Here is a 15,439-nt window from a genome sequence, read left to right as displayed (position 1 = left end):
CACAGATCGGAGTTTGGCTATGTTTCTCAGGTGAAAGAAGCATGATCAAGTCAATGTCTTAATGTGAGCTTCAAAACTCATAGATTGGCCAAACATTACACCAAGATTACATGGAAGACAGAGAAGATGGGGATAAGGCACTAAGGTTCTGCCTGATTGATGATTGAAGATTATCAGGGCCAAAAATCAGGACCTCAGTTTTATCTGCATTTAACTGTAGAAAATTATTTGACATCCAATTTCTGATTGCATTTAAACAGTTGTTAAGTACAGAGAGATTGTGAAGCTCATTAGGTTTAAATGAAAAGTACAACTGGATGTCATCAGCGTACATATGGTAGGAGATGTTCCTGACACTGCTGATAATTTGTCCCAGTGGCAGCATGTATATGGAAAATAAAATGGGTCCCAAGACTGATCCCTGGGGGACACCACATGACAGAGCTGCAGTGTCCAACACAAATTCATTTACACAGACTAACAAAGACCTATCTGTGAGATATGAGGAGAACTATTCCACTGCAGTTCCAGAAATGCCCAGCAGGTGATTTAGCCTGTGGATTAGAATGTCGTGATCCACAGTATCAAACATTGTGCTGAGATCCAATAAAACTAAAACAGAACAATCTCCAGCATCTGCAGCCATTAGAATGTCATTTGAGACCTTAAGGACAGCTGTTTCAGTGGAGTACCGTTTACGGAAACCAGATTGAAATTTGTCAAACACCCTGTGCAATTCCAATGTATGAACAAGTTGCTTCTCAATAGCATTTTCTAAAATTTTGTAAAAGAAAGGGAGTTTCGAGATGGGCCTGTAGTTAGCTGGCAGGGAGGGCTCCAGGTTTGATTTCTTGAATAAAGGCTGAACAATAGCCTACTTAAAGTAGCTGGGGACACACAGTTTATGATACTGACTATGCAGGGGCTGATACAGGTTCCCAGTGCATGCACCGCCTTTAAATGAACAGTGTGGATGGTAGGCTTTGTCTGTAATAATGGTCTGTATAGGACAAGTGACCGGTGAGGGTGGTAGTGACAGAGAAGGCCGATGGGTGGAGCTAGCGGGGGGTCAGTACTCTGAGGAGACAGGGATGGAGGTTCAGGTGAGGGGGTGTGGGTATAAACAGTCAGTCACGTGGGGAAGACTGTACAGCGTACACAGGTAACAGCATTAAGAGAAGGCAGGTTGGGTGGTTGGCTAGAAGGTCAGTTGCATGGTACAAAGTTGCAAAAGCATCAAAGCAGCAGATACTGCTGTTCAAGACCACTGCTCACTTCCTGTTTCAACTGACAACTGGGTATTTTTAGTGGTTTTTGTGCCTAAACCTAACCAGACCTTAACCACAGCATCATCATTCAACTGATAACGGCCATTTAATGTGGCATTAACTGACACACCAAGAGCTTAAAATTTGATCAACATTGAAATGTAGAGATTCAACATATCCATGGTTAGCAGAAACATACAATGCCAACGTTTTATTCTGGTGATTGGGTTGCCATCACTTACATTATAAGTGCTTTATGAAGGGATCTTCTAATGGTCAGTATGAACAGGAGGAATAATTACAACAGTAAAAAACCTGTTTCAGTGTTCATTTGTTCTCCTGACTGTTGTTTTAAGACAGATTTGAAAAAATTGTGAACCCGTCCTTTAACTTAACCATTAAAAACATTGTAGAAAACTATTATTATATGAACAAAATTTCTACTGTGTATTCAGTAGATGCAGCACAGTTTCACATAAAGTCAATGGAAAGTTTTGCCTGGGGCAGCACAAATTGATGCAAATATGCATCTGTGCCAGTTGAAAATGACTCAACTTGAGCAAAACATTCATGGGGCTCTGCTTTATAACCGTACAGAGACGAGATAAGGAGAGAGAGAGACTGGAGGGAAATAACGAGTTTCTGTGAGTTATAAGGTCAGTAAGAAGCTGAACTGAACACAAACACACAGACACAGTCGGTTCGTCTTCTAACGTGCTGTTTGTTGTTGGCTGTTTGTGGAGAATAAACACAAACAGTATAGCAGTCAAATTCGCTTCATTCTGTCTGAACACACCATCAGCAGACAGGGTTGAATTGTTCATTGTTGAGGATAAAATAGGAAGATACAGTTCCTCTAATGGCCGATAGATATCGACTCCAAGAAAAAATGGACAATTCTCTCAACATAGTAAATACTTTTATTTTTCACATGATGTCTAGTTCTTAGTAGCTAATTTCACTCTTTTTAGTGCGTCTTTAGCTGTGATTTTAACTTTGTTTTTGTCATTGTTTGATTGACAAGTATCTTAACCTATCACGGTCAGCTGTGGTCATTTAAAAAACTTAAAAACTACCTTTTGATTGAGAATGATTTATATACATTATTTACTTATTTATTTGCTTATTTTATTGTATTCATGTTGTAAAAATTTGATTTGATTTGATTTTTTTATTATATTAATTTTCCCCTTTTGTCTTTGTATTTTTATCTATTTTATAAGTTTTTAAGTTTTTTTAAACTAGTTTTTGTTTCACTCTTTTTTTATTATTATAGTTTTTAAGTATATTTTATTTTATTATTTTTTCATATTTTTTTATTTTACTGTTTGCTTGTAAAGCACTTTGAATTGCACTAACCTGAATGAAAGGTAGTACAGTACACAAATAAAGTTTGACTGATTGATTGTTTGATTGACTGATTGATTGCCACATGCCAAAAGAAGACCTACAATAGTTTTATTAAACTTGGTGGACTGTTGGTGATGTTTTGAAATATGTGAGAACAAGAAATGGCGAAATGGACATAGACAGAAGAAGAGATGAACAGATGTCTGATCTCTGTCCAAAAAAGACTGGTTAGTTGAACTTTTATACTCTGGAAATAGGATGCTCCTCAAGGGAAGGACAAGTTCAGTGAGATATATATGGGCAAAGAATGCAGAGGCCAGAATCATACACTTGCCCAAATCCTACTGTTTATAAGATACAATAAGTGGACAAAAGTATGTGGACATCAAGACCTGGCTTTGTGTACCAGGGCATGTTGCAACAGGAAAAGGCCCAAACTGTTGACACAAAGTTGGAAGAACACAGTCTAAAATATTATATATTCTGTAGCATCAATGACTTTAGTGTGCTTAAAGGATAGTTTAGGGTTGTCTCAAGTCTGTCTTAATGCAGTATATCCATATGTACCCATACGTGTATGGAAATAGGATCTGGGGTGGCTATAGAGAAAGCCCTGTCCCCTTAACACTTAGTACTGGATCTGTGGACAGACATCTTTGGTCAGAAGATCTCAGGTCTCTGACAGTGTGATATGGAGACAGGAGTTCTGTGATATAAGAAGGGGTTAGACGGGTTTAGACAGGACTTAACGGCTTGCCAAGCGGCAGTGGAGTGGTACATTCTGGTAGTTGTGTGTAGATTTGTTGTTGGAACCAGTTTTTTACTCACGTTACAGAGTGAACCACACACTATGTATTTATTTACACATACCCCCTTGCCAACTGTTGTTAGCTTGACCAGTGATGACACAACCGTGTTCTTCAGACATTTTCTCACAGCCCCTTTTCTACCGAGCCAAAACGGTGTATTTATGTCCATTTTGATAGCTGTTGGCCACAACTCAGTCCTTTCAGGGTCTCCCAAAGGAAAATCTCTGGTATGCATTTGCTCATTGCTTGTTTTTTACGAAACGCACCAGATAAACATAGACAACCATATTCCATGTCTTATTAGGGGCAGAGGTAGGAGCAAATCCAAGTCATCTGTGGAACAAGATTAACTGGAGATCGACTGTGAGATTTCACAAACCAAAAACACAGACTGCAAAAATACTCCAGCAATCAAATCTGTAAAAAAAAAAAAAAAAAAAAAAAAAATCAATTTGAAGTTTACTCTGAGCAAGTCTTGAGTAGCAAAATTTGGATGTCAACTAACTGCAAGCAACTATCAGAATGTGTCCCTCCGCTACAGCTCAGTGAAGAACTTCTGTGGAAAGAAAAAGGGTTGAATTTCATATTAAACATACAGTAACTTTGGAAGATTTGCGACTTTCTTTAGCAAACTCAGACTGCTGAAGCCTCATTTTAGCTTCAACTGAACTTTGGAACGACGGCTGTAGATTTTGTCCCCCATTTCTCACAGTGTAGTTCAGGGACAGTATGGAGAATAGGAATTGTTACAGCAAGCAAAACCCATTTCCATGTACGTATTGGCACGTCAGTATTGAAAAAACCTGAACCTATCCTTTAAAATATGTTCAGATTTAAACATCTAAACATCTAAGACCCCATTTCTAAAGTTGGAAACATTCACAATTTTAGAAACTTTCCAACAATCCAACAATAATGGCTACTTGGAAAGCAAAGACAAATGATTTGGTCCTGCCGATAATGGCGTCTGATCAGACATTAAACAAGTGAACAAGGGCGTCCACATACTTGTGGTCATATAGTTTATATTTTGGTCAGAAAATCCAGAATCACATAACAAAATCCTGCAATTTATTAGATAGTTTTGCTCCAATCTGCATCTCCTCAGCCCTGTGATATTTTGGTCGGATGTGTTCACATCTTTTAGAGGAATTCGCTGCGAGTGAAATTCATATTCTGAATATCTCCACTAATGAGCAACTGAGAGCTGCACAAAAGAAAACACGAAACCATGGTCATTAAAAGATACTTCTCCTCCTCCTCACGAGTCTCTTTGCAGATGCTTTCATCCAGCAGAGAGGCAGGTAATCACGCATGATTTGTTTGGAGGTATTTGTGGGTCTGTTCACATGTAAATGAGGATTTTAAAAATAGAAGGTGAGACTACAGCAGCCGCAGCGGGGCTCAGGGTATTGTTTATGTCAGAAATGTCTCTGTCAGATAAACATGATCTTGCGGGTTGAAACATTGCAATAAATACTTGGGAGGCTGCTAAGTTCAGTATGCAGACAGCCTCTCCTTTTCCATGGTGCTGTTTTATCCTGCACCTGTACCCAAATTGGGTTGGATATGCACACGATCCACCTTTTTCACTGAGATCTGGGAACAAGCAGAAGCACTCAGATGATCAGACAGCTTATAAACAAACCAACAGCCTTATAAACAACCGGCCTGAACACGTCTACATGACAATATTCCATCAGTGATGCAAACTGGCTGAATAGTGCCCCCTACAAAATTTCAGCAAAGCAGCCCCAGCAGCAGGCAAAACAGTGGACAAAGGAAGTGATGTTTATCTCTTTCTTGCACTGTCTGAAAACAGCCCGGGTCTGAAAACATCTACATGCCCGTGACAGAAGACCTTCGATTGCATCATGGCCCGACGTGCATGGAGGCGTGAGGGCCCGTTCAACACTGCTTGCAGCTTTAATTTATTATTGACCTAATTGGAAAGAATTATTGTCTGTATTAGCCAAATATGTTCTTTGGAGCCACGTCTCATATAGACGGTTACAAACTTTCTAAGAAAAACCTGTTTTCTTTTTCTTTTTATTATTTGAAGTAAGCAAAAAAAGGGGAAGACATTAGAATGGCAATAAGTTTCCTGAAACTGCTGTACAGGGGCTTTTAAGAAGCAGATAATCTGTGGTCGCTGATACATTTAACACATCATAGTGGTGGAACAGCAGCACATAACCAGGAAGCTTTGAAGTATTTTACTATTTAGCATAAATACAATTTTAAGCAGGAACTTCTTGAACACATTTATATTTTCCTACGTTAGTCCTGCTGTATTTCCCTACTTTAATTATCATTATTATTTGTAGTAGTAGTAGTAATGATAGTAGTAGTATTACTCCTGCTGCTTTTCATTATGTGTTCACAGTACTTTTATTTGTGAGTTGAGGTTTCATGATCAGGTTTTGCGTTCCTCTCCATGCCTCCATGTTTTCTCCAGTTCCATTTTGTGCATTGTCGGCATGTTTGTGTGAAACTTTGGGGAATATTTTAATGGTGGAAATAATGGTTTTGGTAGGAACAGAGATTAGTAGATGCTAACAAACCTGCTGCCTTTTGTTATTACAAACAACAGGTTGCACTGTGAAGAACGGCACCGTTCTACAGCGACTACATCTTTGACTACAATGACACCCTGTATGACTACGTGTTTGAAGAGTTTGTCTTTCTATAAAATGATTTTCCAACATTCTTACGCGTGATTACGTGGACTGTGATCTCGATAGGTTTTCCACTGACCTTTCTGGCTATCTATGCACTGTATTCACTGGTACATAAAGAATTATCAAGTTTTCCTGTATGTAGAGATACATAGCCCTGAGAGGAATTTAACTAATTTAACTAATACATTTATAATAAATCAAATGATACATCTGAAGCTGAAAAAAATGACACTCCTGACATTAACATTCAATAATAAGCTGTTTATTCTGACTGAATTAACATCATTACATTAAGTCTTTAACCCTCCTAATTTAGTTTTAGGTCAAATTTGACCTGTGTTTGAATTCATTAACAAGCCCTGAAAAAAACACTAATTATCATCCAGTAAAATGTTGTATCTGCTGAGTGACTTATTATTCATCAATAACCATAATATATATATACTTACTTTGATATTTTATGTACCTTAGACCACCTTTAACTTACAATGTACAAATCATTTTGAGTTTAAAATAGGCACAATTTATCTATTTTATTGCTTATGATGAACAGAACAGGCAAATAAGACCATGAGATGATCTGATAAACAAAATAATTCCCAAATAACTTGTTTATATTTTCTTACATGTTAAAAATGTGCATGCTGTGCCAGGTGTGCAGTGAAATGTGAGAAATAAAGCATGAGATATATACTGCTATACAGCTGGAGAACAGGAGATGGATATCTGTGTCTGTGTGTGTGTGCGTGTGTGTCTGTCAAAGGCTACTTTTGGGGGCAAATTTCAGATTAATTTTATTTTGAAGTCTGATTAACCAGACTGAACAGCATAAAATACTAACGACTCATTCATTACTTATCAGCTACTCTGCAGCTCTTATATTTTCATTGGAAATATTCACATGAAGTTACTTTCATGACAAAGTTCAAACTCTCAAAGGAAGATAAAACCACAACCCAGTATGTGACATCATTGAGGATGTTACATATGTTGTGTAGTTTTGGCCAATCGGAGAGTGATGTGATCTGAGATCAGTTGATTACAAATGTGTTTCAGTTCTTTCACTCACCATATTTACTGTAGACTGTTTGGATGTGTAGGGAACTCATCCAGGTGTGGTCTTGCAGCTTTCGAGGTAAGTTTTGTGACATTTTTCACTTGTGTATGTAGAGATTGTAAAAATGACATTAGAACTGCAAACAGTCATGATAATGAGTATGCAAACTATGACAAGCAGACAGCTTTGGACTGTAGGTGTACAGAATACTGTGGTTAAACCAACTGTGTTTTATTTCATTTGTGTTTTTTTCCCGTAAATACCATTTTGATGTGTAAAAGTTGTGTAACAAAGACAAAAAAAGGTGAGAAAATGACTAAAAAGATAATAACATTCAGAACTTTTCACTATTTTGAATGAAATAAAATGGGTTAAATAAAGAAGAATGAAGAAACATATATTCATTATTATATTTCTGTATTTCTTGTATTTCTTGTATTTACTGTATGTTCTGAGCCAACATTGATCCACATAGAGGTATTTATAGTGATATTTGCAGTTTTGATGACAGCTGAGATATAAAAGAGTTTCCTCTGCTGTGACGATATGAAAAGAAATAAAATAAGATAAAAAATAAAAGTCTAACAGAGGGATAGAGTTACACAAACCAAGATAGATTACAGTCAATTAATGATTCCATCCCATAAGTGTTTCTTTTGTTTGTTTGTTTTATTTGTTGGTTATTTTTGGTGTTTGGTACATTTTATCCTTTATTGAGAGGAAACAGTAGAGTCAGACAGGAAATGAGGAGAGAGAGAGAGAGAGATGGGGATGACATGCAACTAAGATCTGCTGGAATCAAACTGGACATAAATGTTGTAGTTTTGTGGTATGAGTCTAAACCAGTATGCTACAGGGATGACCAGTATGTTAGTGTTGTTAAACATGGTGAATGTACCAGCCTGCAGTTGTTTCCTCCAATTAATTTTTTCATGTTAACTCCAAAAAATAGTCAGAGTGCACAATCTGTAAACAAAATATAAAATATGCAGATGATTCATAAAATGGTTTGGTCAGACATGCAAACCTCGAGTTATTCAACTGGTGGGATGTCAAGTGCAGAAGACAAACCATCCTAGACCAATGTCTCTGTACCTTAAATTACTGAAATAACTGTATGAAGTTCTGTAGTAATGACCTCACATCATCATGTAAAAATATTTATATACATCACAAGGACTTGTATTATCTGACAAGTTATTTTTTGATGAAATATAGAACTTCAATGATTAGTCGATTATTCTCATTGCTACTTTATTGCTGATTTTTTCAAATTATTGTTTCAATCATTCTTCAAGCAGAAAGATCAAATATTCTCTGGTTTCAGCTTCTTAAACATTATGATTTGCTCCTTTTGCTCCTCTTTGTCATATGCAACAGTACATTAAAAATCTTTAAGATTTGGATTGTTGGTGAGAAACAAATAGTAAGCTGAAGACATCCCCGCAGGCTCAAAGAAATTGTGAGTGTAATTTTTACAGTGTATAAAACACTACATTTTATAAAATAAAAGATTAATCATTTAATCGAGAAAATAATCAGCAGCTTAATCAATGATGAAAATAATTTTTAGTTGCAGCCCTGAACAAATATTATTAGGAGAAAATGTAACAAAGACACCTTTTTTGTGGCTATAATATACACTGTATTTGTGTGAACTTGCACCTCAAGACTTTAGTGATGTCACTTAACAATGTTATGTAGATATTAAAAAACTTTCATAACCTGATCTCTCATACAACAGGTTTCACTCTGAAGAAGAAGAAGATTTTTACATCAACACCTCACAGATGGAAAACAATGATTACAGCACTGCAAGCAAGGCAACCTACCCCAGTTTTGCTGGACCATATATTATACATGTGATAACATGCGTAATCGTTAGTATCGGCTTTCCTTTGACTCTAGTGGCCATCTACTCTCTTTATTCCCAGGTGAGTACTTTATAACTAAGATTTATTAATTTTAGGTCATGTGTCTGTCATACAGTCTGTCTGTAAAGAATCTTCATCCTGTTACAAACCTGGCTCAGGGCTTGCAACAAAGGAGAGAGTCCACACACTGATGAACGGTGCAAAACGATATTTATTTAACTAAACATAACAATTCATACTTAAATATGGGAATGTTAGGCATCAGTGGTGTAAAGTGGGTGTGTGGATGCATGAAATGTTGGCTGTAAAAGTAAAGGAACAGAAGTTCAACACAAATAATCTAAAGTGAAAGCCATGTGGACGGGGTGCTGCTGTTCAGCTGAAAAGAAAGAGAGAGACTCCTGGGCCAGCAGTCCTTTTATATCCTTTGGGCCACTCCCTCCTCAGGTGCAGCCGATCAGCTATGACAGACCTCTTAGCCTACCACTCCTGGAAGAAAATAACAAGAGTGTAACTGAAGAGAACTAGAGGCAGATAAATAAAGAGAGAAAGAAAGCAAGAGAGAAAGAGAGAAAAAGAGAGAGGGCTGTCACAATCCTGCTTGGGGGCTGGAAGGAAGTCTTGTAATGACCTATAAATTTAAGCTACTTGGACCTTAAACACATGCAGTTAACATGTGTAGCTTCATTCCAGCTTCTCTTAAGGTGAAGTTAACAGCATCATTAACTTGTAGAGAAGAAATTGTCATCAGGTTTATCAGAATTTTTCACTCCGCTCCCATCTGGTTGCATATAAAGGACAAAAAAGCGGTTTTAAATTCCATTGCAGACTAATCATCAGATTACGATATATATATATATATATATATATATAAGTATTTTCCTCTGCTTGAAATCGTTGTATGTATGTGTATGTATGCATCTATATGTCTATGTTTTAGAGGCACATATAATGCACAGTGTAACCAAATTTCCTCATGAGGACAATCAATATCTATCACTCTGTCTTTAGCATGCTAACACGCTAAACTAAGATGGTCATTGTCATTGTGAGCATATTAGTATTTAGCTCAATGGACCACTGTGCCTAAGTACAGCCTCACAGAGCAGTTAGCATAGCTGTAGACTCTTGAGGTTGTTGAGACTTGTAACATTGATTGGCCAATGTGTCATATTTGATGACACATTGGCCAATGCATGAATGTTTCTGACTGCAATTGCTGTGCAGAGCAAAATGACATATTTGTCACTACGCAGAATTCAATCCACTTGTATTTTTGCACATTTTATGCAAAGGTTCTAAATGAAAATTGAAAAGAAAAAAAAAATGTTTCCAGCTGCTTTTCTTTATTTCTACCAATTTTTTCTTGCAGGTGCAAAATAACAATGTTGCTCCAATCTACATCATCAACCTCCTCATCTCTGACATCATTCAGTTCTGCTGCATGATCGTCGACGTGGCAAAACCTGACCGGAACATACATATAGCCTTCTCTATTATTTACTTCTATAGTGTGCTGGCCAGTGTTGGCTTCATGGTCTGTATCGCCCTGGAAAGGTAGCTATCTGTCTATCCTGTATGTTTTTAGCTACTTCCATGTGTATGACCATTATATTACCATATACATCTGAATCTCCTTAAAGTCAGGAATATTCTGCATCTGATGATAGACTGTGTATCTTGTGTTTCAGGTATTTGGTCATCGCATGGCCACTGTGGTACCGCTTCAGAAGAACCATCAAGATCTCTCTTGTGGTCTGTGTTGTGGTTTGGATCCTTCCTCTTGTTTATGCCCTTCATTTATTTTTCCGGATTTTATCTTCACACATCATTGTCACCGTCTTCCTCCTCGTTCCTTTCCCACTGCTCATATTCTTCCTGGGTGGGACCCTGAAATCACTGTCTGCTGCCATCTCAGTCTCCTCTGATGAAAAACGACGAATTGTGGGAATGTTGGTCCTGGTGTTGCTCATCTACACGCTGCTGTTTCTACCCTCCGTCATCTTGAACCTTGTAGAAGACGCAAGATATAATCATACCTTTCACAACGTGACTTACACGATTCTTAAGTTCACTCCTCTTGCAGACTTGATTCTGTATTTTTTCATGAGGAAAGGGGCCATAGACAAGCATTTGGCCTCTCTGTGTTGTTGCAGAATGGACAGTGATGATAACAGCAGATCACCAGCATGAAAGACAACAACATGTACACAGTCAGTTCCATGCAGGCAGAGAAAGAGGGAGAAAGAAAAGGGAGAAAACAGATGTTAACTGTAATGTGACTTTGTGCCACATCATTAGTTGAAATGTTTGTGTCAGTTATGCTAAAAGAAAACTACTAAGACTGGTTGTTGTCAGCCAGTGGTGTGACCATCACAAGTAGATGAAAAGGAAACATTGTTTTGATTATGTTGTGAGAGAAGTGGTTGGTGGGAAATGTTTGTCCATGCAGGTGAACTTTTTCTGGTTCACTGTTAGGGCTTCAACAAATGTGCATTAAATTGATGTCTATCATTATTATCCTTTGAAGGGGACATTACATGCTTTTTGTGATTTTCTGTCATTTATATTCATAATTTAAGTCTGCCGAGGGGCAGCTTCCTGGAGCTGGCCAATCAGAACAGAGTAGGCTCATCAAGGGGGGGCCTTAAAGAGACAGGAGCTAAAACGACCTGTTTCAGACAGAGGCTGAACTGAGGGGCTGCATAAAGGGGCAGTATTAGATAAATAAGGAGTTTTTTTGAACTGTAAGTCATGAAAAATATTCCAGTAGAGCCCCAGAATAAAACTATAGACCTGGAAATGTGCATGTTATGTCCCCTTTAATCAAAGAAGCAAACCAGATATTATTAGTTGATCAACTGAGCTGTTCAACACCATGATCACCCTGTTATTATAGCTGCCACTCCGTCTTATTTATACAAAGAGATCATAATATCAAGTCTAAAGACTTTCTTTTTCTTTAGCCTCTCATACACATTATAATATGTTACTTTTTTCCTTCTTATAACTATGTATGTCTGTGCCACTAGGTGATGCTGTTGAGTCATAAAAAGCGAGTTGTGAAGGAAGAAAACTCGTTTTTAGCAGCAGAGAAAGTGTACTGCCAGACTGTGAGAGTGAACATATACTGCTTTGTTTTCGTTAAGAGCAAAAATAAAGACATTGCTAGTTGCGTGACAGTCCTGCATCTGCCTGAGTCCTTGGCTGCAACAGAGGCCTAGTAATTGGGCCTAATTTGACTCATCTGTGAAATCAGCCTCATTCAACCTCATCATCTTACAATTCCTGTGATATTGCGGCATCTTGCAGATATTGCACAGGCTCATATGGTCACTGCAGTATAGCATCTTCTCTTTCACTGTACAGTTCCCATTTAACTACACCTCCTGTTAACATAGTCCCCTACATGAGGGGAAACAGTATTGTTTCTGTAATGTCACAGAGTTTGGGGAAATCCACTGTGTGAATAGCCTCTCTAGCCTAAATAAATAATAAGATTGTAGACCTCACAGAAATATTTGACTTGTTGTAATGAAGTTAAGATTCATTATCCAGCCAAGGGGACATGATTGTGTTCATGTTTTACTCAGTTCTCACATTCACAATATCTGTATAGCACAATCAAAGTTTCAGTACGTTTATTCACATCAAGCTTTCATAAAACATAACTGTCCCCTGAAACTCCTAACAGGTTGGGACACCTCTGTAGCTCTGCTAAAGATTGATTTGAAGTGATTTTGTAAATTAAGAAAGTTGATAAAATACTATTAATCCACTCTATCTTTCACTCACACCCCATAGACGCGCGCACACACACACACACACACACACACACACACACACACACACACACACGTGTCTGCTGTCCCCCAGATATACATGGATATATCTGTATAGCAGTTTATAGGCTGCGGCTTTCTTGCACTGCATTTCTCACACACAGACACACACAGACACACACACACAAATGTTGACCTACATGTCTTTCTGGGACATTACGAAGAGTTACATTCAGTTCCTGGAGACTTACCCTAACCCTAACCATAACCTTAACCTTAACTCAGCTATTGTCCCCAGTTGGACTAGCCGTCCCAAATTAACTGGTTTTTAATCTGAATTTTGTCCCCAAAAGTAGCCTATGACAGATACACACACACACAAACACACATACAGACACAGATACACATCTCCTGTTCTCCAGCTGTATAACAGTATATATCTCATGCTTTATTTCTCACATCTCACCGCACCTGACCTACAGAAAATATAAACAAGTTATTTTGGGAATTATTTTGTTTATCAGATCATCTCATGGTCTTATTTGCCTGTTCTGTTCATCATAAGCAATAAAATAGATAAATTGTGCCTATTTTAAACTAAAAATGATTTGTACATTGTAAGTTAAAGGTGGTCTAAGGTACATAAAATACCAAAGTAAGTACATATATATTATGGTTATTGATGAATAATAAGTCACTCAGCAGATACAACATTTTACTGGATGATAATTAGTGTTTTTTTCAGGGCTTGTTAATGAATTCAAACACAGGTCAAATTTGACCTGCGGACACTAAATTAGGAGGGTTAAAGACTTAATGTAATGATGTTAATTCAGTCAGAATAAACAGCTTATTATTGAATGTTAATGTCAGGAGTGTCATTTTTTCAGCTTCAGATGTATCATTTGATTTATTATAAATGTATTAGTTTAATTAGTTAAATTCCTCTCAGGACTATTGTATCTCTACATACAGGAAAACTTGATAATTCTTTATGTACCAGTGAATACAGTGTGTAGATAGCCAGTAAGGTCAGTGGAAAACGTATCGAGATCACAGTCCACGTAATCACGTGTAAGAATGTTGGAAAATCATTTTATAGAAAGACAAACTCTTCAAACACGTAGTCATACAGGGTGTCATTGTAGTCAAAGATGTAGTCACTGTAGAACGGTGCCGTTCTTCACAGTGCAACCTGTTGTTTGTAATAACAAAAGGCAGCAGGTTTGTTAGCATCTACTAATCTCTGTTCCTACTAAAACCATTATTTCCACTATTACAATGTTCCTCAAAGTTTCACACAAACATGCCGACAATGCACAAAATGGAACTGGAGAAAACATGGAGGCATGGAGAGGAACGCAAAACCTGATCATGAAAACTCAACTCACAAATAAAAGTACTGTGAACACATAATGAAAAGCAGCAGGGGTACTACTACTGCTATCATTACTACTTCTACTACAAATAATAATGATCATTAAAGTAGGGAAATACAGCAGGACTAACAGGAAAATATAAATGTGTTCAAGAAGTTCCTGTTTAAAATTGTATTTATGCTAAATAGTAAAATACTTCAAAGCTTCCTGGTTACGTGCTGCTGTTCCACCACTATGATGTGTTAAATGTATCAGCGACCACAGATTATCTGCTTCTTAAAAGCCCCTGTACAGCAGTTTCAGGAAACTTATTGCACATCTAACCTCTTCCCCTTTATTTGCTTACTTCAAATACTTCAAGTACTTGAACATGTGGGGCTAATACAAAAAAAATGATAATTAATAAAACAAAATAATGAAATTAGAAGTGTTACTGTCAGACAATTTTGTGAAAGCTGTCTGGTTACTACATTATTCAATAATTCTAATATAACGTTCAAATTCCTTGAAAAAAAAAAAAGAAAACAGTTTTATCTTAGAAAGTTTGTAACTGTCTATATGAAACGAGGCTCCAAAGAACATATTTGGGTAATACAGAGAGTAATTCTTTCCAATGAGGTCAATAATAAATAATTAAGTCAATAATAGTTTCTTGTGTGATAAGAAAGAGAAAAAGGACCATGAAGTCTTTCACAACGAATTACAGGAGTGAAAACCTGCTGGGTGATGGTAGGAAGAAGTGACACTTGATATTTCTTATGTTGTTGTTTTTATATTCTGTTTAGGTTGTAAAAAAGTATGAAATGCTTTAGTTTTAAGTTCTTTCATTTGACAAATGACTTTTTGTATGTCATTTATTGTAATTTATATTTCTTATGATACCAGTTGTTAAAAATATAAGCTATGGCTAATACGTATAAACATCAACATCAACATAATTTAAAAACAACAACAAAAAACACCATCAGCTACTCTATAGGTTCATTTTCATCATATCATCTTCTCCTGTCTTAAGTTATGTTGCTTAAGAACTTTTATAAGACAGATTTTACACACTAAACATCACTGTGGCAAAATTGTACCCAGTTTGGTTCAATATCGCACCAATACAACATTATGTTAACTTTACTCAGTAGCAATAGTGTCACACACAACAAGCTGAAACTGCTAAAAACTGTTACAAATGTTTTGGTTCTGACACAAAATGACATTCAAGATACACAGGTTATTAACAATCAT

At 37.0% G+C, this 15,439-nt stretch overlaps 1 protein-coding gene across 1 annotated transcript; it reads left to right on the top strand.

Moving 5' to 3' along the window:
* Window positions 1-9,120: 9,120 nt before the first annotated feature.
* LOC122996653 (G-protein coupled receptor 4-like) lies at window positions 9,121-11,286 on the top strand. Its single transcript, XM_044372252.1, has 3 exons — window positions 9,121-9,743; window positions 10,412-10,596; window positions 10,731-11,286. The coding sequence occupies exons 1-3, from the start codon at window positions 9,714-9,716 to the stop codon at window positions 11,230-11,232; spliced, it is 717 nt and encodes a 238-aa protein (XP_044228187.1). The 5' UTR covers window positions 9,121-9,713; the 3' UTR covers window positions 11,233-11,286.
* The last annotated feature ends 4,153 nt before the right edge of the window (window positions 11,287-15,439 follow it).

Source organism: Thunnus albacares, chromosome 14 (genome assembly GCF_914725855.1).
Source record: "Thunnus albacares chromosome 14, fThuAlb1.1, whole genome shotgun sequence".
Taxonomy (NCBI): Eukaryota; Metazoa; Chordata; class Actinopteri; order Scombriformes; family Scombridae; genus Thunnus; species Thunnus albacares.
The sequence above is the reverse complement of the archived record's forward strand: the minus strand, read 5'-3'. Positions and strand labels throughout refer to the sequence as shown.

Coding starts and splice junctions, on each gene's coding strand:
- LOC122996653 (XM_044372252.1), top strand. CDS start 9,714: ATGTGTAGCTTCATTCCAGCTTCTCTTAAG. Junction 9,744..10,411: donor TCATTCCAGCTTCTCTTAAG/GTGAAGTTAACA, acceptor TTTTTCTTGCAG/GTGCAAAATAACAATGTTGC. Junction 10,597..10,730: donor GTCTGTATCGCCCTGGAAAG/GTAGCTATCTGT, acceptor CTTGTGTTTCAG/GTATTTGGTCATCGCATGGC.